At 36.2% G+C, this 22,538-nt stretch overlaps 1 protein-coding gene across 4 annotated transcripts; it reads left to right on the forward strand.

Moving 5' to 3' along the window:
- Gpr15 (G protein-coupled receptor 15) lies at nucleotides 1-22,045 on the forward strand. 4 transcript variants are annotated; one of them, XR_001234405.1, is made up of 4 exons: nucleotides 1-138; nucleotides 999-1,991; nucleotides 5,288-5,420; nucleotides 21,071-21,140. XR_001234405.1 is itself a non-coding variant. In XM_005386277.1 (3 exons), the coding sequence occupies exons 2-3, from the start codon at nucleotides 1,137-1,139 to the stop codon at nucleotides 21,791-21,793; spliced, it is 915 nt and encodes a 304-aa protein (XP_005386334.1). In that variant the 5' UTR covers nucleotides 1-138; nucleotides 999-1,136; the 3' UTR covers nucleotides 21,794-22,045. The 4 variants fall into 4 exon arrangements, 2 of the variants coding, with proteins under 2 accessions (XP_005386334.1, XP_005386332.1); XR_001234404.1 differs by lacking the exon at nucleotides 21,071-21,140 and adding an exon at nucleotides 9,934-10,036; XM_005386277.1 differs by lacking the exons at nucleotides 5,288-5,420; nucleotides 21,071-21,140 and adding an exon at nucleotides 21,734-22,045.
- The last annotated feature ends 493 nt before the right edge of the window (nucleotides 22,046-22,538 follow it).

Genomic DNA, 22,538 nt, shown 5'->3' on the forward strand with positions numbered 1-22,538 from the left:
ATCTACTGCCACGTCACCAATTCCAAAGTGAAGTTAGCTGATCTGTAGAGGGACTTAATGAAAAAACCATGGCTTAGAGCTATCCAACCATTGCTACAAAGGTAAAGAAGACCAGGATCAGTATCTGGAATCTGATAGGTGGGAATTTGAGAATTAATATAGAAAATCTCCAGTCAAGGATGTTAATGTTTACAAAAGGGAACTTCAGTAGGTGAATTAAGATAGTAAAGAAGAGGATAAAAGTAGCAGCTTGTGCTTTTTAAATATGTTTGTAAATTTTATAAATAACATCAATGCCTACAGTAAGATTCAAATGAGTTTATCCCTGTAATTATACAGGATCTCAAAAGGAAGAATTTTCTAAATTAATTTTAATAAACTAACATTTCCAAGGCACAAACTGTGTGCATGGTGCTATTCTAAATGTAATCAAAAATTTGAAATAGTAAAAGCACATGAAAGACATGACCTTAGCCTTTTGAGTATTTGAAAATTATTGAATGATACAAGGTTGATTATTTATGAAAGAGGCAAATAAATAGAATCCCATGCTCTAATTGCAATCGTGATGCTTACTATAGGTGCAAGATGGAAAACTTCCAATTCACTTTTTAAGCAAGGAAAGATCAATTTTCTTCATAAATCATTAGTAGTATAAATAAGAGTATCTTCATCATCACTTACACTTCTAAAGGTACAACAGTTCTTAAAGATGAAACAGAAGACTAAATTTTAAAAAAATCAGAACCAGAAAATCAAAGGTCTTTAAGGGGGTTAGAGTAAAAAATTAATTCATTTCTTAATTTCTGGATTTAAGAAAAACAATTCAAATATCTTGAATAAAAAGTCAGAAAAGTAACTCAGTTTCATGGGTAAGTGCAAATAAAGAAAACCACAACCACAACCACCCAACACCAATCAAAGGTGGTGCTACTTGTGGGCCCTTTCTGAAGATCGGTAGAAACTGCACTTTTTAATTTGTTTTCATGCTTGTCCAGGATCTTTGAAAGAAGGAGCAAGGGGGAGGCAGAGACCAAGAGAGTCTGTATAAGAGAAGATCCCTTGAGATCTCTAAAGTTCGTACCAACATATCACAGATAAGGAAACTTACCAGCTTTGACGTCTGATCGTCAGTGATGGACCTGGAAACAACTTCAGTTTATTTGGATTATTACTACGCTGCCAGCCCAAACTCTCATATCAAAGAGACCAGCTCCCAAGTTCCTTACACATCTGTGTTCCTTTCCATCTTTTACACAGCTGTGTTCCTGACTGGAGTGTTGGGCAACCTAATCCTCATTGGTGCACTGCATTTCAAACGTGGCAGCCGAAGACTAATTGACATCTTTATCATCAACTTGGCTGTCTCTGACTTCATTTTTCTTGTCACATTGCCTCTCTGGGTGGATAAAGAAGCATCTCTAGGACTGTGGAGAACCGGCTCTTTTCTGTGCAAAAGCAGCTCTTACATGATCTCAGTCAACATGCACTGTAGTGTCTTCTTGCTTACTTGCATGAGTGTTGACCGCTACCTGGCTATCATGTATCCAGCTGTATCCAGGAAATTCAGAAGGAGAGACTGTGCATATGGAGTCTGTGCCAGCGTCTGGTTTATCTCCTGCCTTCTAGGATTGCCTACTCTTCTGTCCAGGGAGCTGACCCTGATTGAGGATAAGCCGTACTGTGCAGAGAAGAGAGCCACTTCAATGAAATTGACATGGGCTCTGGTCACCTTAATTTTCACCTTCTTTGTCCCCTTGCTGAGCATTGTGACCTGCTACTGCTGCATCACAAGGAAACTGTGTGCTCACTACCAGCAGTCAGGAAAGCACAACAAAAAGCTGAGGAAATCCATAAAGATCATCTTCATTGTTGTGGCAGCCTTTGTCTTCTCCTGGCTGCCCTTTAATACTTTCAAGCTCCTAGCCATTGTTTCTGGATTGCAAAATGGACTCCGTTTTTCATCAGCTGCTCTTCAGCTCGGGATGAAGGTGAGTGGACCCTTGGCATTTGCCAACAGCTGCGTTAACCCTCTGATTTACTATATCTTTGACAGCTACATCCGCCGGGCCATTATGCACAGCTTGTGCCCTTGCCTGAAGAGCTCCGACTTCGGGAGCAACACTGAGACATCAGACAGTCACCTCTCCAAGGCTCTTTCCAACTTCATCCATGCAGATGATTTTGTAAGACGAAGAAAGAGGTCTGTGTCACTCTAAAAGGAGCTATGACATTTCAAACTCTGTTGGTGCTCTTACAGAATTAATTTTTGTCAGCAATAAAGAAAGAAAAAAGTGTTAATAAGCTTCATACTGCTTCATAAATCCAAGAAAGAGTTAATTGTTAAAAGGAGCACTGAAAAGTCCGTGTTGTGATATAATTAGGCCAAGTGCATTTTCAGCCCAGTGGCCTTACTTGACCCTTGACAACAAGTCAACTGAGCAAAATACAAGTTCTATCTGTCTTTTACATCCTAGATAAAGGCTCCTGTTGCTTGCTTCATGCCATCAATGCACCGTCAGGCCCTTCCTCTCAAGAACAGTGATACCTTCCTCCATACCACCTCTCACATTTGCCTCAAAATTGCATTACTTTTAACCACTTTGGTCTGGAGAGATGCAGTGATAATGTAGGTCTCAAGTCTAGTCTGAATCTTTAAAGTTCTTAACACCTTCCAGGACTGTCTTTCATCAGATGCCCATCACAATAATTTGCGACTGGCAAAAAGGACCATGAGGGTAAAATCATTTTGTAGTGAGTTTGTGATTTGGGACCTACTGTATGATCTGGTCTTTTAGAGTATTTTAACAAGTAAGCATATAGCAAAGTTTGACCTTTATTTGCTTATAAGATATATTTGTAGAGATGTTGTATTCCATTATGATCCTCTAATAACTACTTTTAATGGGGTTTTACTATGTTCTTTGTTTTCATAGTCTTCATAAGTTAAGATTTTACTTTGTTTAATTATATGTTTTTAATTACCCCATTATCTGGCTATCAAATGAAAAGGTTAGTACTAATGTAATTGAAGCTTGACAAATGCTTAGGTCAACCCTCCTGGAGATAATTATTTGGTATTTTAATTAACATGTTTTGCTGGTATTCCCCATAGCATTATCTGCTTGTATAATTTCAAGTTGAGAGTTAGTAACATAGGGAGACAGGATGGTCTATATTCAGCTAATGTGAAAAGTCTGTAATAAAAATGTTACATAAAATATGGACATTTTTCTAAACCCATAGGTCTTCTTGAATTACCTAATATAATTAAATATTCATTGAGTCAATTTATGCCTATATTCAATTTGTACCTATATTTTTTTAAAGACTGTAATGTGAAAAACATGTTATTAGTGGCACCCACAGAAGACTTGCAGCAGTAAATTTACTATTGTAAACTATTTTGAATCAAAAAAGTGCACTATATTTTCATCTCCACTGTTAACCCAAATGAATAACTTTATTTGTAAATATTAGATTTTGAAATAAGAAAAAAATTAGAAACACTTCAGAGACTAGATGATTTAATTTCAACCCATGGATTTTTCAAATCAAGAAAAATCTCAAATATTGGACACCTTATATTGCAACACTTAGAAGGTGAAACCATTCTTGGTTATCTAAATTAGTTCATTTGTTAATTTTTCTTCAACTTTTATTAAATAAACTATTTCCTTATATAAATACTATTTTATACATATTAATTTTTAATACCATGTGAATGTTAATACCAATATTCTAACAGTCTTTAATAAGTTGCAATGGTTATGGGAAAAAACTGTGTAAGTCATAACAAATAAAGATTCTAGGAAAACAAAGTCAAATTTCAAAATAATTAAGTAGACCTCCAAATTTAAATCAAAACAAAACACAAGAGGCAAAAGACATACATTTTTTAAAAACAAATCAGCAAAATCACTATTCTAATCCTGAAAGTTAGTGCCTTTGAGAAGTATTACTTTTTAAAAAATAGTTGAATAAATCAGCCAAGGTATGTGTTAGAAAATGAAAAATTCTGGCTTTTTGTTTTAGTTTCACCTTTAATGTTCAGGCTTTAAGAAAGTTACTTTATTCTTTCATATCTAAATGTAATTGGTAATATCTATGTCTATGGAATTATCAAGGATGTTACAAGGCTAAGAAAATAGAAGATTTTTCTTTAACTATCAAGTAAAAATTTGCTATTAAAATGTGATTGGATTGCTATTTTTCATTTCTCAGTGCTGCTTAAAAATTCACAACCTGGAATACCAAATGATAACTTAATCATCCTCATGTAACAAATATTGAGAAGCTGCCTTACTTCAATTTCATGCCTTTCACTTTTGCCAGGAATATTCAAGATCACACCAAATTGAAACTATATTGTTGGACTTTTTAATAATTAAATAAGAATAATAATTGTAAACACAGAGAAAATCTTGGTATATTTCATATTTACAATGTGCCCATTACAGAAGGAAAAATAGACACAATTTTATAGATAATATAATAGAAAAAAGTTCAAAACTCAAATAAATTGATATGTTACTGTACCAAATATAAATTCCTGTTATGAAGTGTTTATGTAAAATTTGTAGTTATGTACATTGGGCATATTTGTAAAACCGTATTTCAACATGTTAATTTGAATAACTTCAATCATACACATATAGATAGATGTAGAAATATAAACATGCAGTACTTACATGATCATGCTTTACAGGTTACATCCGAAGTTAGAAAAACAAATTAAAATTTAATAATCCAGAGTAAATGTGTAAGAAAATCACTACAGTGTAACATTACTTGTCATTTGCTTAGGCAGTCTGAAGCTACCACTGCACTTTAATGACAAATAGAAAAGGATAGTAATCTCCAAAAATTTCTGTAGTAGTTTTTGTTGGATTTACTCCAGAAAAATGCGCCAGTAAGTCCTGGATAAAACATCTTCTGATAATTTGTAATTAATTTAAAAATAAATATTGTCAAGATATATATATGTGGTCGCAAACGCACACTTATTCCCCCTGGGCCAAATTGAAAGAGTAATACTAACCTGATGTCCCTTGAGAGTCACTTTACCTGTCCACTCCAAGAAGTCAAAGTCTCTTCTGTGGGGAACAAAAGTTGTAACAGTGGTTTTAAAGGGAAGCTATGTGTGTAACAGAGTGATCTATTTCTAGGGGTGACAAGCTAATTTTTAAATAGGTATATAAATGTACAGGATGATGGTAAACTGAGTGGAAGAACTCTTCCTCTGTGATTCATCTTAACTCCTCAAATCACTCTCTTTTCTCTTCAGCCAGCTCAGAAGTGAAAAATGAGTCGCTGTGAGTGCATGCCCCAGAAAAGAGTACACCTCCATTTCCCCACAGAGCTCATTCACAAAAGTAAAGTAGTACCAAGAAAAATTACAAATTCACTTCTAAGACCAGGTAATTACTATAGCTTTCAAGGAAGATGATATATCCAGTTTCATTATAGAAAGAGGCATTATTAGGAGGAAAAAAACAGTAAGGTGGTAATTCTACCAAAATATACACAGTTACTGCTACTGCATGTTCCCTTTTGGCTTCCACAAAAGTTGATGTAGCATGGATTTTCCCCTGCAAATACCTGTTACTGTTTTATTATTTTAAGTTCTTTTCTTATGTCAACATTCTTTGTTTACAGCATTTCCAGGAATAAGCAATTTTGATTAAAATTTACACATTAGTATGCAGGAGAAAAAGAACAGTATTAGTGGCCTTTGTTACTAATATTCAGACTAAAGTATTTCATCTTAGTATGGTTATTTTATATCCATCTGCTTGATACAAAATATAAACAAAGAGAATATAAAACACAGGAAATATAATAAATAGAAAACAAAATAAAATGTCACACATTAAATATATCAGCATCTACAAAAACCCACATAAACTGATTAAAGTGGTAAACAGTTTGCTCCACAAATAGTTTTATCTATTAATAATCCATCATCTATCTGGTACTATATTAGACTCTAAGATTTAAAGAGGTAGAAGTAGAACTTATTTCTTTACAGTATGTACAATCCACAAAGTTACTTTTTAAGCAAAGAATGAAGTACTGACATTCAGGTAAAAGCAGATATATAAAAAGTCCCTAGAGAAGTCATTTCATGTAACTGACATTCCAGTATGATTATTTCTAAATGCTGTTATACTTCTGCAAAGAAATGTTCATACTGGCATCCCCAAATAAAAATCCTCTCGATGCCCTTAAAGATTCTTTGGATTTACATTATTGTGAACACAATGACACATTTTGAACAGATTTAAATTTATTTTCAAATGACAAACTAAAATGGTGTGCAAAGCAAAGTGTATAAATCTACTAGACCTTTGCCCAAACACAGTGATTTGATAAAATGCCCTCTCATTTAACCTCAGCTAAGAGCAAAAACAAAACTGACAACTCAGGTAGAGAACGAGTAAATGAGAAATGAAACTTGCCCTGTAGTTTCATTTTTAAAGAAAAATATAAATTTTGAAAACTTGAAGGTGGGTGGAAATGTCCACTTTATTTATAATGGAAAAGGCATTCATGTAAGGAAGACTTGACCCATGTACATTAATAAAAAGAGTTTAAAGTCTGGAAAATTAATAAAGAATTGAAGGTTAATGCAGAACTGTCTATACAATCCCTAGGATTTGAAATCACAATGTTTTCATTTCTGTCATTCAAACAGAAAAAATACTGTCAATAAATGTGAAAATACCCATAAGGTAATAATCAAAGATAGCCAAGTTAAAATTAAAAAATATCTTTTGATTAAGTTTTCTAAAGGAAATTTAGAAATATATATTGAAAGCAATTCCAATTTATAATGTTTTACCCTGAATAATAATTATGGCCATGTGAGAAGATATTTGTATGTACAATTTTTGCAGAATTATTTGTAAAAATAGAAAAGTGAAAATAACTAAGTGTTCAGAATTGACAGAATAAATTAAGATTTGTGTACATCCTTGAAATGGAATATTATACCACCTTTAAAAATACAATAGTATACAGAAATGGAAAGATAATCATAATTATATAAATAAAATTAAAAGAAAAAGTAGACTACAAAACACTATCCAAGGAATGATCACATTATGACTATTTCATGGGTATAAGAAGGCAAATATACTAAAACCCTACATAGAAGACATTTTTTCTTTAGTAGATAGTTAAGTATCAGCTAATTTCCATTTTATTGTATTATCACTTATATTTTCCAAAAATAATATGTATTATAAACTAAAATTTAGTTCAGCAAGTCCCAAAGGACACAGGTCTCAGTGTATGAACCTGGGTCCCAAAGCCCTCTTATTTGTAAGGGTTAACACTTTAGTTACATGAAAAATGAAGCAATAAAAGTAGTAGCTAAAGCAAATTGATTATGAAACATAAATTCTGAATTATAGGTCCCCCTGACCTTTATGTTGCTGTGCTTTGGGGCTGCAGGTATAACACCCACATTAGCTTTGAGATGTCCCATAGTAATCTTTGAATTCTTTCTAAGAAGGTCCTCTGTCACCTTTATAAGCACTTGACTCCTTAAGAACAGCAGTTTGAGAACTGCTACCCATTTAAAATTTTAAATGGTGATGAGCATTTCAGCATTCAAGCAGGTCTTATTTTCCCCATGTCTTCCTGCCTTCTGAATATCAAATCATCGGGTGCCATGTGTCTGCAGCTGGACAGAGCTCCCCAACACTGGGATGAAAAGGGGGCCAGGGAACCAACGTGTTCATATTTGGACATCCACATCTTTCTTTGTTATCCATCAGGAACTCATTAATGATGAACTAAACCAAACACAGTAGGGACATCATACCATTGACTAAAATTATGATGAAGAAATCTTATAAACATTAAATATTAAAAGCTTATGTGCCTATTTTTTGCACTGAATTTATTTTGGTTCTGGTATGTTATAGCTACAAGAGATAGGGAGTTTATTCCAGTCACAGTCATTTAGAAACAATCTTACAGCTTTCCTTTAACATTTTAGATCATTCTATTATATTACAATTAAAGAAATGATTGATGCAATATTTTTTTCTCAACTTCAGTTCTTTCTCTGTGTAGCTCTTTTTCTGTGTAGCACTGATATCTTACTTAAAAGACAGACATTTCTGAATGTAAAGTCAATATGACTTGAAACCAAAAATAATGATACCAGTCACTGTCTGATCAAGAGTGCCTTCATCTTTACCAGCTACTATATATAAATCTTTCTAGAAACTACAGGCCTATAACTTACAGGTAATACATGAATCTTGCAACCATGAATTTCTGAGAGGAACTGAGAGCAATATTTTAGCACCAAATGATTGGGAGGCAAACTCACTATAGGCTGTGAAAACCCTACACTGGCTAATAGTCCCTTCTGACATTTCCTGGAAAGAAAAGGGCAAATTTTATAAATTATATTTGAGACTATTTTGTTGAAAGCAGTATGACTATATTTATTATTTAACTTTATCTAGTGCTATAGATAAAAATTCATATTTAAAAAGATAAAATGGTCAGTACTTACTCCTGTGACTCTTTCTTTAGAAGTTTCAAAAGTTTTTGCATATGCTGATACTATAACACAAATTATATACAAAGAAGGAGGGAAAGGCTTAAATAACTATTGACCCATGGCTTTTCTCTGAAGATAGGAGAAAATGCTCACAACAAGCAAGAATTTCTCTCTTGATAGGTCAACATCTTTTCTTGGCTTTGACATCTTTTATGACAAAGTGCAGGCAAATCTACAAATACAGATCTAGAAATGTTGGAAGTACTCTGTCAGACAGACCATTAATCCCAAATATCACAACTATTTTATGCATGTCTCCAGTTAGAGTTATTATATTGTCCATTCTTGCCCATAATTCTGATGCCTACAACATTGCCCATAATTCTTGCCCATAATTCTGATGCCTACAACATCGCCAATTGGAATAATCAACTCTGATTTGAACGGAGTGGGTAAGAGAAGGCAAAGAAAAAGGTGGGAACAGGAAACGCTATCATCACTGTTGCTGTTTTTTCATTAATTTTAGGAAATAGTTCCTACTTTGTGTCTTTTTTTTAAATCCAAGATTTTCAGCTAAGCAAAACCTTGGAGGTTGAGTAAGCTTCTTTCAGTGCCTGCTTTACCAGCAGGCAAGGGAACCATGGGGGTAAAATCCCTACTCTGAAGATATTTGACCTGGTGAGGAAGAAGTCAAATGTGCGGCTGCCCCCTCTCTGTCCACTTTGGGCAACTGTGCCAAGAGCAGCAGCTATGCATCAGTCACTTCAGCCACTAGCCCCTTCTCAGGGTAATGATGGTCGCCATCTAATTCTAACATTCCTTTAGCTGTTTCTGGTTTTGTGCCTCTCTGCTCCAGTACTAGTGGTTTTTAAGATGTTAAATGGCTGCTTCTCTCTTACTTGTACATGCAAAATACAGAAAATGAGAAACAGCAAGAAATGCTTCATGTCTTAGAAACTGTGCATTTGAATATTTTAGTGTCAAGATCCAACTAAAGTGAGAAATTTAGTTAAATTCAATATGCCAAATTTCAAATGAAAATTTGGTTCTCTGTTTTAAAATCTGTAACAACTGTTTATTCTAAGGCAGACATATCACATAAGAAAATTCAAGTCATGTTTATATAAATTGTTACTCAAAGTAAAACACAAACATTGACCTCAGAGGAATTGTTGAAATAATCTAATTCAAACCACTCATTCTTAAAATGAAGAAAGTAAGAGAAATGATGCATCTATTTAAAAGCAAAATCTCATCTTTAAAAAAAAAAAAAGCTTGGTTAGCCCACATGGGAACGATGATAAAAGTTGTTAGAATGTTGGTCTGTGATTATTCCAGTTGGTAAAAAAAACCGCTGCCCCAAGTCCTGAGCGCCCCACTCAGTCATGGCCTTTTACCTTTCCTCCTAGCTCTTGGACAATTCAAGGCCATGCAGCTAAAGTGCTAACCCTTACGAACAAGACGCCTTTGGGACCCAGGTTCATGCACTTAGACCTGTGTCCTTTGGGTCTGGCTGATGCCCACAAAGGTACAGACTATTAGTTTTGTGGTTTTGCTAGGTATGCAGTCAACGACAGAAATTTAAAGTTCCACTTGTAGTGGACACTTGTTGGTTGACCTAGCTCCATACTCACACTTTTTCTTTTCTGCAAATGCTGGAAAACTCCCATTCTCACATCCAGGCAATCATCTGTCTGCACTTTCCAAAACAGCTTTATATGTGTTTTGGTAAAAGTTGAAGTCGCTCTCAGCCCCTTGATAGATTTCAGTTCCTCCAGGTATCGATCCCTTGACCGCAGTCACAGCAGGGTGAGCATGTGATAGGCCAAATCCGGCAATCATGCTCTTTGGTGCCAGTACAACATTACTTTCTCTCCCACTAAACCCTATTGAAATTAACCCTTTCTGTAGGCCAAACAATCTTTAAGTCTTCCCTACACTTAGACCTGCCACATGCTGACCTAGACATTATTTTGTTGTTTGAACTCACTTGAGTGGAATTTTCTTTTATTTGAAACTCTTAAGGACTTCATGCACACACTATTTCTCAGGAAAAGTGATGGCAGTTATTCAGTGCAGACTTTTAGTTAGCTATGCCACAGAGTTATATCACAAAGTAAAATGTCCCAGAGGCTGGGGATATAGCTCAGTGGCACAAGTGCCTGCCTGGCAAGCCCAAGGTCCTGAGTTCAATTCCCAGTACCAAAAAACCACCCCCCTCAAAAAAAGTAAAATTTCCCTATATAATCCTGAAGATCACAAATCCTACGAGAAGTTAAAAGTTAGGGTTCTAGAAAAGAAACAATCAATAAACAATACAGACTTGGATCATTTGACAAAGAGGATTTGTGGCATACTCAAAATATAATTCTCATTTTTTGTTTTTATCTAATCCCTTTAAAATTTATTTGGTGAAGCAATATTTTTCTGCCCTTGCCTGAAGAATTGTGCCGGTCCATTGACTTTACTGCTAAGTCTTTGGGAAGAGCTTTAAATAAAAAAAAAAACACAGTATCAATTTAGAAAGTAAAGAACAGCTTTTGTTCTTTCTTTTCTCTCACCGTTCACCTACTCATCAGCTGCTCCCGGAAAGGTGAAGTCAAATAAGGTTGACAGATTTAATAAACAGAAATATAGCACTTTTAGATAAATCTGAATTTCAGATTAATGACATGATTTTTTAGTACAAATATGTCCCAAAAATTGCTTAGTAAATACATATAATAAACAGTATCCATCATTTACTTAAATTTCAAATTTAATTGAGCACCTTGTATTTCATCTGACCACCCTACATGGGGGCAGGGAGAAAAGGTAAGGGGATTTATAGTCCATACTTTGCCGAGTGACTGTTTCTCTGGGTATGGCTGATGCTGACCATGTTTCATGTGAGACAATGATAGGGGTTCCTTGAACATTTCCTTACAAGAGACTGCTCCCACTCTCAAGACTAAAAAATATTTTTCATTCTCCCACCTTCTTTAATACCTGGTGGTCTACCAGCAGAGAGGCTCTACAACATTTATCCCTATAACTCACCCTTTGTCCACGGGAAACAGTGAGTCAGACATCTCTGTTCCTGCATAGCAATGAACTCCGGCCTGGGTCACCAAAGTGCTAATGAGACAATTTTTGCATAAGCCTTTCACAGAAAAAATCAGTAAGTCAGTGTCCTTGACATACTGAAAACATACAATAAGCTCTCCAAGTGGTCCCTGCTGAACCACTGGGTTCAGCACAGGAGTAACCTTCCCAAGTGGAAAAGGTTCCACTCTTGTAGTACAGCTACTAGTTGCTCCTGAGGCAATCTTACAAAACCCTCCTCTTTTTTTTTTTTTTTTTTTTTTTTTTTGGTTTTTCTCCGGTACCGGGAACCGAACTCACGACCTTGCGCTTGCCAGGCAGGCACTTTTGCCACTGAGCTAAATCCCCAGCCCCAAAACCCTCCTCTTTATTCTCTACAGGAATTCAAGAGTTATGGAATATGTTCCCAAAATTGTGCTTGTCTCATCTGCATAATGTAATTTAGCAACTTATTTGGAACTTTGCATTTATTTCATGTTGGTGCCAGGCTGAAATTTCAATTTTAACTTCTGTTATATATATTTCTTTTCTGGGAAAATTCTCACCACTTTTAATATAGCATTACTAAAGCAAATTTGGAAGAGGCACTGAACTGCTTCCCTAGGCTGGTTGCCTCATGTGTAACCTCTACCACTGACTCTTTACTTGAAATAGCTTCCCAATATAAAATGGAAAAACTTTTAGGAAAAAAATTAGGGGGCCGGATTATTATAGGATTAATGGTGAACCCATAGTCCTCCCAGACAATGGAGTCCTCAAAGTTTTTCAAGAGTTAAAAATATCTTCCCTTTTTTATATTTTTCTATTTTCCCACTTTATTCTGCAAGAACTCTCTCACACAGGACTTTTATTTTCGGGCTTCTGAGTAGTCTTAAGCCTGAGATTTCTGGACAGAAAGACAAAGCCAAAGACATCAAGCCTGTGGATTTCATGGAATCTGACACTAACAGTAATCCCTAGCTCAAGTGCTTTGAGTAAGGAATCCCCAAAAGACCTCACGTTCTTAGGTGTGACAAGAAGAAGTTGGACTACGTGAATTCAAATGACCCAACTGGAAATATTATGAATTTGATTCTAAATTCCCAAGAGCATAGAGTAGGGATACTATTCTATGTATACTACTCTACACCTTGGGTTGATTTTCAGAATTAAAAGAAACTTTCCTGAAAGGATAATGACACTTACAAAGGAAAGAAGAGGGTTTTTTTGTGGTATATTCCTAAGGAAAAATGTTAAACTATTAAATGATCCTAATGAGAAGTACTAGAGACAGAAGACTTCTAGCTATAGCAAACCAAACCACTGCAGGCAGTGGATCCTGGTGGGCAAGCAGAAAAGTCCATGTCTCTCACTACAGCTTGCTCATGGGCTGCATTCCACCTTCTGCTAAGTTTCAGTCCAAAGCTGTCAGTGCTGGGTGATCCATTAGAAGAATCTCTCTCTCTCCCTCTCTCTCTCTCTCTCCACTGAAAATTCCTCATATTCTTTCATGATATTAAATTACATATCACGATATTAGGAGGAACTTATAATTCAACAAACTTACAATAATTCAAGAGAGTTTTCTAAAGGGGAATCACAAGGGACAGTGCAGTAGCCTGCGACTGATTAAAAGCAGAAACTCTGTCTGTGTCTAAAGAGCAATCTCAAGTTCCTGAAAACAGAGTGTGCATAGCCCTCTCTAGACCAGATGGCCAGCTTTAAGCAGCTACACAGCAGGGCATAAATAGAGTAAGTACCCCTGAAGCCAGTACAAGGTTACTGGAGAATATCTCAGTCTTTCAGTTCTCTTCATGGCTCCAGCCTCTTTAAAGTGTATCCTGACTGAGGATAAGCTGGCGGTAAAAAATCCTTCTACCAATACTCACTCCAAATAATGCTGATTTTTCTTTGTAAATACTCAATGTAAACATAAGTAACCCAGGACTAAATTCCTCAATTTAAAAATAGAAAGCAGATCTGCAGGCCTTAAAGATCTTCTTAAAGCTCCAGCATTGTTTCAGAAAGTTTGCCTAACATAAAAATCAAAAAAGAATTAAACAAAAAAAGGAGGAGGTGGAGGAGGGTGCCAGGGTCAAAATGCCTCAGTCTTGCCATGGCGTTATTTTAATATGAGAACCTTAATGGAATCCTATTCTACCTAGTGTTTTTCTTCATTTAAAAATTCCAGTTGTATCTATTCTGTTAAGTGCATTTCTACCCAAAAGAATTAGCTAAATTTTCTGCAAGTTCAGCCTGGATTACCAAATACACGGCAAAGTACTTTCGCTTTCATTCTTACACTCAACAAATGTATCTAATAAATTGTGCTAGTTTTGGGATTTATAAAATATGGCAGTTGGATTTCCTTTTTGGCCAAAAGAATTAGCTTCTGCTTCCTTCCTCATTTAGTCACTCCAGGCCTTTAAAAATGATAATAATGTATACCATATAAGCTTTGTTAAGGTATATTGCAATAAGCCATTACCACATAGTAGTAGCTTATTTCTCTGTAATTAACTAATATTACTAATAAACCATGCTATTCTTTCTCATTTGCTCTTGTTAGACTTATAACATCACTAGTGTTAAGAAATAGTCCTAACTAATTAACATTTACCCTTCAGGCAGGACATGCTTACTATAAATACTCTGCAAAGCAGCTTGTCCTCTTAGAGGGTGCTTGTTTACAAAAGCAAGGGACCTTCCAATTTCTAGTGAACCTGGTGTTCAACTGGGCATTCATCATTCCATCTTTGTCTTATGTTTTAAGAGCAAATAAAATCCCACAATACCAAAGTTGAAAAGAAATTACTTAAAGCATAAGGCAGACAATATTTTAAAACAATATAAGATATTCAAATATTTGTCATACACAATAAATAACATAATACTAGTTTCAGGAAATATAAAATAATTACATGATGGTAGGGTTTATCTTTCATGCTATTTAACAAATATTAACTATTTGAAACAGAACATTTTCTAGGCTGTATGCTAGGCATTATTTGAAGGCTCTTCCTAACTCCCCAGGCATATTAACTCTGGATCTGTCTGAAATAGGTAAGATTAGGGTAAACAGAACATAGCTCTGGACTACTTTGGTATGTCTTATAATCCTGCAATATGTAGGTTATGTATATTGGTATACTCAAATGTACACACATAGTGCTGCCTAATTTGAGCCCTTTGATCTGATCTATTTTTTAAAATTTGTATAAATAGACACAATAAACAGATAGAAGTCCTATTGGTTCACTTGATTAAAATTCTATTTATTTAAAAGATAAATTAGCCAGAGCAATTGGACAAGAGAGAGAAATATGAGGAATAAGGATAGAAAAGGAAGAAATTAAATTACCATTTAATTCACAGATGACATGATACTGTACATAGAAGACCCAAAAACTCCACCAAAAGACTTCTAGATTTGATAGCCAAATTCAGTAGTATATCTGGATACAAAGGAAATGTTAAAAAATCAATAGCATTCCTGTACACAAACAACAAACTCACTGAGAGAGAAATTATGGAAACCACGTCCTTCACAACAGTATCCCCCCAAAAATGAAATACTTAGGAGTCAATATAACAAAGGAAGCAAAAAATCTATACACTGAAAATTACAGTACTCTGATAAAGGAGATCAAAGACAATATCAGAAAAGGGAAAGATATTCTTTGCTCATGGTTAGGAAGAACCAACATTGTGAAAATGGCCATACTCCCCAAACTATCATTCAGATTTAATGCAATTGCAATAAAAATATCATTAGCATACCTCACAGATCTTGAGAAAACAATCCTAAAATTAATTTGGAAGCAGAAGAGACCTCGAATAGCAAAGGCAATACTTGGCAACAAAGGCAAGGCAGGAATTGTCACACCCCTGACTTGAAATTATGTTAAAAAACTATTGTGATAAAATCAGCATGGTACTGGCAATAAAAAAAACAGACCTGAGGATCAGTGGAACAGATTAAATGATACAGAAAAAACTACAAACACATTCAATCACCTTATCTTTGACAAAGGGGTCAAACATGTTCACTGGAAGAAAGATAGCCTCTTTAATAAATGGTGCTGGAAAAATTGACTTTCTACATGCCAAAGACTAAAACTAGACCCATTAAAAAACAACAACAACAACAAACAAACAAACTAGACCCATTCTATCACCATGCACTAAAGTCAAAATGGATCAAAGATCTAAATATTAAAATACAAACACTAAATCTACTAGAAGAGAAAGTAGGTAGACATCTTGAACACATAGGAGGAGCAGAGAGTTCATGAACAAAAACCAAGCTGCACAGGAAATACTTCAAAGAATCTGGGATCTCATCTTATTAGATCTCATCTAATTAAACTGGGATCTCATCTTATTAGAAAGATTTTGCACATCTAAAAAAATCACTAGAAGAGTGAAAAGACAACCCATACAGTGGGAAAAAAAATTCAGCCAATTGTCCCTCAGACAAAGGACTTCTATCTAGAACATATAAAGAATTAAAAGTCTTGGACACCTCAAATTCCAAGACCCAATCCAAAAATGGGCATCTGTTTTGAAACTGTATCACTGCTTTTATTGTTTTTCTCTCTTTAAAATTAAAGAAAAAAAGAGGAATGCTTCAGCCAAATCACTTTTTCTATGCTGTATCCTAGGCTAGATTGGTCTCTCCAGTATCCTCTTTATCACCCTGATTCATCCTCTGCTACATAGAGTTTCTTATCTTCAGGGATTTACTTTATCCGGACTTAATCCACTCACTGAATTCTAACAAATAAAAAAGACAGAGTGCTCAAATTCCAAAACACAATTGATTTGCCTTTTTTCCAGGGAGTATTTTTATAAGAACAGTAATAAAAGTCCAAAAGATCCAAACTCGCTCTTTCCATTCTTACTACATAAATAATGATCTCTTCTATAAGCAAATCATTATTTGCAGAGCCAACTGAAAAAGTAGTTTAGAATTGGGGTTTATTTAGAATTCTTCAGTCTCATAATTTGTTTTTCTTTCATGATTTAAAAAGTATTTCATTGTACATCTACATTAGGTATTTAAAACAAAGAGAACTGTACTTTTTTAAAAACCAGAAAAACAACACTGAAAAAAAAAACATGGCATATGAAAACAGTCACTGAAAAGCAGTTTATCTCAGGAAGAAGAAGAAATCAATAGCACAACCTAAGCAAAAAGATTTTCTTAAAACTGTAGTTGTTGAGTAGAAGGTGACTAATAATTAAAAGACCAAAAATACTTGCCCCCTTCTACTATTCAGAATGTCTTGTCTTTACACAAGTATGCAGAAACTCACCTAAAAGGGAAAATCACAAGTCGCTATATCACTGTGCTTTTTATTCAAACTAAAAATTATACTTAACCGTTTCAAAATTTAAATGGAAGCCAAATAAGAGGCAGAGAGAAAAGTAGACAGAAGCCAGATGTCCGCCTGCATTCCTGGAAGAAGGTTTCAGAAGGCTCTTTGGGGAACTTTAGCTACAGCTAGGTTTGCACTTGGCCTGAGAATCGCGTGCCATTCATGAAGGGTGCTAGGGGCTGACTCATTTGTTCCATCTTTTTTCATGAAATCGAGAGGTGGCAGCCATCACTGGAGAGCAAAGGGTAACTTGGTGACTGATCTCATTACTGAAGTCAGGAAGGTGATCACACGCAAGGTTCAGAACCCCTACTCCCAGAGAAACCCAGCAGCTCTGCAGAAAGGAAGTTATTTCTGCTCAGGATGACAGGTGTCAAACAAAAATTAAGAAAAAAATAAACACCCTTTCAAAAAATGTAACAACAGTAATGAATAACTAGGACTTTTGCAGTTCCCACTTATGAATTATGCTCTTAAATGTGTATTGCAAATTACAACAAAATTGATCACTGTGCTGTATTTTTTTTTGCGGGGGGGTGTTTGGTTTTTTTCCAGTACCGGGAATTGAACTCACAACGTTGCGCTTGCCAGACAAGCTCTGTGCTGCTGAGCTAAATCCCCAACCCCCACTGTTCTGTATTTTTAAAAACTGTTTCTTTTTAAAAAATACATGATTCCACTTCCAACTGTCCAAAGCACCCTTTATAGTTTACTTCCTTTCAAACAGGTACAATTTTAATGGTGACGAGGGCCCAGCCAAGGGCCACCGGGCTCAGGAAACAATACTCCAAAGTGTGGCATTTTGACATGCTGAGTACTCTGAGTTAAAGATGGGAAGGCCTGGGGCTGGGAATTTAGCTCAGCGACACAGCACCTGCCTGGCAAGCACAAGGTCGTGAGATCGATTCTCGGTACTGAAAAACCAAACCAAGACGGGAAGGCCTCAGCAACAGCCTCAGAGCAAAGTCTGTCTGACCCTCTCCTGCCGTCCTGGCTCTAGTCCTCTTTTATCCACAGTGTGCAGGGAGCTCTTTTTCTGAAGTTGCTTCATCTGCCTAAAGATAACTCCTCCCGAAAAGAACTCCTCATGAGTCACATACCCAGGAATTTCATTAATTGGGAAAGGTGAACTGTATCACAGGAAAAAAGATTGAAATTACACATCAACCGACAGGCCTTTTCACAGACTACCACCGATTCTTCTGAAGACTGATCCAGACAGCTTTTATTACCTGGGAGGCTTTTATCTGCAGACCTAGACAACTTTTACTCACCAACATCTCCTCCCTTCATCCTAACCATAACTTGTCTCCAACTCTCCCCATACACACCCAGAAGCGCTAACCCCTATGTTTGTTTTTCTAGCTCAGGATGCTCTTAAAACATTATCAACCTTTCTTCAAATCTCATATTTTGTGGAACTTCCATACAGATGCACATAATTTTTTCTCCTATTAGTGTGTTTACTGTCATTTTCTTTCACTGACTCAATATTGAACCTTCATGGGGGAGAGAGGAAGTTTTTCCCTCTTCCTCAGTGTTGAGGAATGATCGTGGGAATGCTGAGCTAAGAGTAGAAGGTGATAAATGCCCCAGGAGAAATAATGGGAAACTTAACATTTTCGTCTTTCCTGGGGCGGTGAGGTATGACATGACTTTTGATTGAGCTAAACTTCAGAGATAGCCACCAATGTTGTTCCCTATGGATTCTGGAAGGAAAGAACATTTATTTATTTTTTTTTTAGGTTTTTCTCCGGTACCAGGAACCGATCTCACGACCTTGCGCTTGCCAGGCAGGTGCTTTTGCCGCTGAGCTAAATCCCCAGCCCCTGGAAAGAACATTTTGTTGGGCATTTATTGGGATAGGTACTTTTCTAAATACTTTACAAGCGTATCTATTTTATCATTAAAACTACCAAGTAAACATTGTTATCCCAGTCTTAGAGAAAATTGAGACACTGAGTTAATGGAAAAAGAGAGCAAAATCAGTGGAACCCAGGAAGATGGACCCCCTTGCCAGTGAGAATCTGAAGGCTTCCAAAGCACACCTGTCTTCACTGTAACTAACAATCAAAATGCTTGCGTTACTCTCGTGAATGAAGCATGTCCTCATATATTGCCTTCACTTATCTTCATTAAAGTACAGAAAAAAATGTTCTGCTCTTCAGCTTATTACTCAGGTGACAAAAATGAGTCTCAAGGAATTCTCCAAATCACTCATCCAGGAAGTGACCCAGCCACAACTGGGACCCCAATCTGTGCCTTCCAGTCCTCTGCTCTTTTGGTTTTGTCTCCTGCCTCTTACGTCCGCTCCTCTCCTCTCTTTATGGTTTATGGGAAAGCTGTAGACCAGTAAGCTCTCACACCCACCTGCTGTCTGAAGCAGAGCTGTAGTCCGCCACCTGTTAACAGCTTCCTTCTCTGTAAAAAGACAGTGTCTTAGAAAAGATAGCACCTCATTCCCTCATCGGTCATTTTGTTTCAGTGTAATAAAGGATATGAGATGAGTTTTTTGTTAATTTTTAAATAGACTTTGTTTTTAGAAGATTTTAGGTTCACAGTAAAACTCAGTAGACAATACAGAGGTCATCTATAGCCTCCCCATTATCATTTTCCCCACCACAGCATTACATTTGCTGCAATTATGAACCTATACTGACACATTGTCACTCAGATACTTGGAAAGCTAAAGCAAGAGAGTTGTTTAAGCTTAGAAGTCCAAGGCCAGCTTGGACAACATAGCAAGACCCAACCTCTCTCTCTCTCTCTCTCTCTCTCTCTCTCTCTCTCTCTCTCACACACACACACACACACACACACACACACAGTCACACACACACATACAATGTCAGCATTTACAACATTTAGTACCTAAAGTAGAGAAGATGACATTATGGGCATGGGACCTAAAGGCCTAAAAGACGAAACCGTAGCAACTTTCTAAGTGAGTTACAGGCATGCCTTTGCCTGCCCCACCCATCCTCACATCTTGTTGAAGACTTGGTATTTTTTATACATTTTTAATAGTGAAAACATGTTGAAGGAAAAGCTCACATTTACGTACATAATATATTAAGAATGTAAGTAAAATAAGTAAATGTTAGAATAAAGGTGCAGCTACTTCAAAAAGAAATATAATCTTTCTGTGCATCATCAGCTGGTTAGAAAAAGAATGAAAATGGCTGAGTCTCACTCATCCCTACGTTAAATATAGTACTTGTGTAGTGGTGTCCTGGAACCAGTACGGATCACTTATGCATGCTTCCTCCTAACTAACTCTATGTTGAGTGAAGTCTCACTGGGCGCTTGAAACTACATGTGGGAGTATTTACACTTTGAAAATTGGAAAATACTGCAAATTGGGGGTTTTGGTGGTTGTTATTGCCGTTGTTCAGCACCAATTTTCCAGTCACTACTACTTGTAAGAAAAACATAAAACATATAAGCCAGAAGATAATATGGTAGGTTTTCTTTCAATAAATTTTTTAAAAGATATACTGTACTACCACAAGTGAAAATTTTCTACCCTGAAAAAATTTCATAAACCATGTTACAACAAAAATTTAACAGTGGGGAACAACATGTGCACATGTAAAAATATGTAAAAAATGTATACACAAGGAGCTCTGACAGGAAAAAGATGAGCAATCCAATATAATGATCTCTAAAGAGTGTCAATTGGCAATTAACAGAAATATAAATATAAATGGCCAGTAAACACACTGGCCTAAGCATGGGAAAAATGCTCAATGTCATGGATAATTAAGACTTTCAAATTGAAAAAAAGAAATCTTTTAAAATTTATAAGATGTCAAAACTCTAGTATAAGCTACAATGTTCAAGAGTAGTATGGCAAAACAACCTCAGTCAGTGTAAAACATTGCTAAATTAAATACGACATTATTAAATAAAATTTTAAATTCAAATTGTTTACTATTCTACTTTTAGGAATTTGTCTTTAGACTTGTGTAAACAGCAGCAGATGTGGCTGATCATTGTGGAATTGTTTACAATGTATTTATTGCTGCATTAAAAATTACCCTAAAACTTAAAAGCGTTAAAATTTACTCCCAAACTTAATAAACATTATTGTCTCACATAGTTTCTGTCTTGCTGATTGGAAAGCACGTTATAGTTAGTGTGCTGCCGTCCTCTGAAGGCTTGACGGGAACTGGAAGACACAATTCTAATGGGACTCACCTAGAGAGACGCCAGCCTGGGGGAGGCCTGAGCATTTCACCACGCGGAAGTCTGGCTCTGGCTGTTAGAGAGACCCATCGATAAGCAAACGAGCTTCTACTGAAGGAAGTGATCCAAGAAAAAGCAAGGCCGAAGTCGTCGCACTTTCTATAGCCTAATTCTGGAAGTCATATATTGTCATTTCCACAGTATCTTCTTGTTACACAGGCCACAGTTCAACTCAAGGAGGAAAAGAAACACACAAAGTTTAGGGATAGAAGGAGATGAGTCTCACTGGAAGTCATCTTCTATGACTGACTACCACATAGTATCAAAGAACAGGAAGGCGGGGCAGTGTCTCCATATCAATTTACATTGTATTGATTATATAATTTTTTTAACTTCCTGAAGTGTTATGTGTTATACAGCTATTGAAAAGAAAAAAAACCACAACCTATACGTGATGCTATGGAAACAATGCCCAAAATACATTATAAAGTGTGTAAAACACATGTTTGTACATGCATAAAAAAGATTTCTTCAGTGGTCTTTTTTTTTTTTTTTTTTTTTTTTTTCACAATAACAGGCTTATGCAAAAAAGCAAGAAATTTCTGCAACAATTTTAAAGGAGGTTCTGCTTCCATGAAAGGAGACCGATCAGCAGATGGCAGAACCAGCAGGCGGGGTAGAGTCTCTGGGTGAGAAGACTTGAGCAGAACCAGAGATGGTAGCAATTGTAACATGCACCATGGGGGAGGGGACCACCAGTCTTGTCTAAAGGGAACACGGCATGGAATTTACTGTGCCTGAGTGCAGACACACAGAAGGCGAAAAGACCTTCTACAGGGAACAAAGGGAAGTGTGCCGTTTTACAGGGATGGGAAAAAGGCAAAGGACATTAGGTGGGAACATTTTAAATAAACATCTGTGGTCAAAGTTCTCTGGTAGTCTTGCACCTGAGTGGGTAGAGTCCTTGGAGCATCTGGTGTAAATTTTGTGAAGGCTCCAGATGTCCCCAGGTGTCCCAGGACCTGCAAGATTCCTTGTCCTAGCTTATCTTCTTTGCATCTCCTGTGCTTGCTGACAGTTTCTACGCTCAGCGGAGTTCTCTGTGGAGAGCAATGCTGCTGCTGGCAAGCAGGTTGAGGGTTGGGAAAGTCAGGTCAGGTTGGAGCCTGACAGTGATTCGGCATATGTGATTTTTTATGTTTTATGCTCTGTATGTGGAACATTTTTTACAATGTTACAATTGAAATATATTTGCTCCAAAGTCGTACGTTAATGGTACTTAATAGGCGGGACCTTTGAGAGGTCATTTGATCCTGGTGGTTCTGCATTCATGAATTAATGAAATGGGTTAGTAGACACAGGGAATGGCTTTGGTACAAAAG

This window comes from Chinchilla lanigera, unplaced genomic scaffold, assembly GCF_000276665.1.
Source record: "Chinchilla lanigera isolate Chin_1 unplaced genomic scaffold, ChiLan1.0 scaffold00026, whole genome shotgun sequence".
NCBI lineage: Eukaryota > Metazoa > Chordata > Mammalia > Rodentia > Chinchillidae > Chinchilla > Chinchilla lanigera.

What these genes read in the sequence shown, in the direction of transcription:
- Gpr15 (XM_005386275.2), top strand. Translation starts at nt 1,137, where the DNA reads ATGGACCTGGAAACAACTTCAGTTTATTTGGATTATTACTACGCTGCC.